The sequence below is a fragment of the Trichosurus vulpecula genome, chromosome 3, assembly GCF_011100635.1.
Source record: "Trichosurus vulpecula isolate mTriVul1 chromosome 3, mTriVul1.pri, whole genome shotgun sequence".
Classification (NCBI taxonomy): domain Eukaryota; kingdom Metazoa; phylum Chordata; class Mammalia; order Diprotodontia; family Phalangeridae; genus Trichosurus; species Trichosurus vulpecula.
The window spans coordinates 293355524-293357478 of NC_050575.1; the positions used below are offsets into that span (position 1 = coordinate 293355524).

At 42.7% G+C, this 1955-nt stretch overlaps 1 protein-coding gene across 1 annotated transcript; it reads right to left on the bottom strand.

The window, feature by feature from the left end:
- Positions 1-972: 972 nt before the first annotated feature.
- On the bottom strand, positions 973-1415 carry LOC118844231 (cytochrome c oxidase subunit 7B, mitochondrial-like). Its single transcript, XM_036752076.1, has one exon. It carries the CDS (start codon positions 1363-1365, stop codon positions 1123-1125), a length of 243 nt encoding a protein of 80 aa, XP_036607971.1. The 5' UTR covers positions 1366-1415; the 3' UTR covers positions 973-1122.
- Positions 1416-1955: the final 540 nt, after the last annotated feature.

Sequence of the window (1955 nt, forward strand, 5' to 3'; positions counted from 1 at the left end):
CACTCACACACACACACACAGTCCTGGTATATCTTCTCTCTCTTCTCCACTTATCCTAAGTCTACTGTTCTTCAGGAGGGAGATCAAGTCCCACATTCTCCAAGAAGAAGCAAAACATACAGAATGCCTTCTCCTTCCTGAATGTCTTCTCGGCTTCCTCAAACCTACATTCATACAGTCGGAGTCCCGAAGTCGGAAGGAATCTCAGAGACAACCCAGTCCCAAATCCTCATTTTACAGGTGAGAAAACAGAGCCAGGGAGGTTGTGACTCCTTCCTTAATTCTGTCTCCTGGCTTTCTTCAATACTCAGCTCAAATCCCATCTTCTGCAAGAGACCTCCTATCTAATCCTCCATCCCTACTCTCCTCTCTCCCCCTTTCTCCCCCTCAAATACATATACTGCTAGTGCCTTACTCTTAGATCACCTTCCATTTACACTGTCTATATTAGGCAGCTAGGCGGTTCAGTGCATCAAATTCTAGACTTAGGAGTCAGGAAGACCTGAGTTAAAATCCTGCCCTGGACACTTAGGCTATGTGACCCTAAGCACTTAACATCTCTGTCTTAGTTTCTGCATCTATAAGATGGGAGCAATCATAGCACCTATATCACAGGAGTGTTATGAGGATTGAATGAGATTATATATATACATATATAAGCACTTTGTGTTATATAAATGCTTGTTATTATTATATAGCTTACATGTATAATTTTTTGCATGCTGTCTCCCTCATTAGAATGTTAGCTCCCTGAGGGCAAGGACCATGTTTTTGCTTTTCCTTGTCTCCCCAGCACTTAGCACGGTACCTGGCATATTGTAAGTACTTAATAAATGCCTGGTGACTGACTAATTCCGTAAGGTCACATAGGTTATAAACATGAGGATTTGAACCCAAGTCATCTTGGATTGAACCTCCAAACTCATTATTCTTTCAACAGCACCATGCTGCTTCCCTTTTCCCTCTTTGAACTTTTTTTTTTAAGATTTCAAATGCATTTTATTACATTAACAATGCCACGTTACAGTTGATAACAGACTACCTTTACTTCGTTATGTTAATTCTGGAACAATCCAGAATGACGCCAGCTTTGGCCAGCTTCGATGAAAAGGAATTTCTCCTTTACTGGCTCCTCCAATCTTTTGGGACCACCCTGCCCACAGGGGACAGGTTCCACTCAATTCCAATTTGTGTAGCCGCATATGCCCAAATGGCAAGACAGAAAGTGGCTCCACTGAGCAATATTGGGGTGCCATACTTATCGTGAAAATTAGGCAGCCTGTCCTGGTGGTTCTGCCTTTCAACAGTTTGCTGAAAGCTGAAAACTGAAAAGTGGCTCAAGGCCCTCCTAAACAGAGGGAACATCGCCAAAAGAGCCAGAAGAAACCACAGGGGACTCAGGTTGTCGACAGCGCGCCAAGCTCGTCCTTGCGAGAAGTCAAAAGAAACCCCTCTTTGAACTTCTACCCAAGTTGAAGTTGTGTCCTCATTTTGGCACTTAGTCATTGAATTAAATCACAATGTATTTCCTGAATATTAGTGCCATTAAACTCTAAGCCACTTGAGAGCACCACTAGATTTCTTGCTTCTTCTACCTCTCCCACAGTGCCCAGCACATAATAAGAAGTAGTATTCAGTGCAGAGCTCCTCAGAAATACTCAAGTTAACTCCTTTTTTTCCTTCTTGTGAAACATTGATCTATCAGCAAGCATTTATTAAGCACTTACTACATGCTAGGTATGGTGCTAGGTGCTGAGGGTACAAAAGACAAAAGCAATGGTCTCTGCCCTCGAGAAGCTTTAGACCACCTACTAGCTATGTGATCCTGGATAAGTCACTTAGCCCTATTTGTCTCAGTTTCCCCATCTGTAAAATGGGCTGGAGAAGGAAAAGGAAGTATCTTTGTTAAGAAAACCCCAAATGAGGTCACAAACAGTCGGACACAACTGAAATGC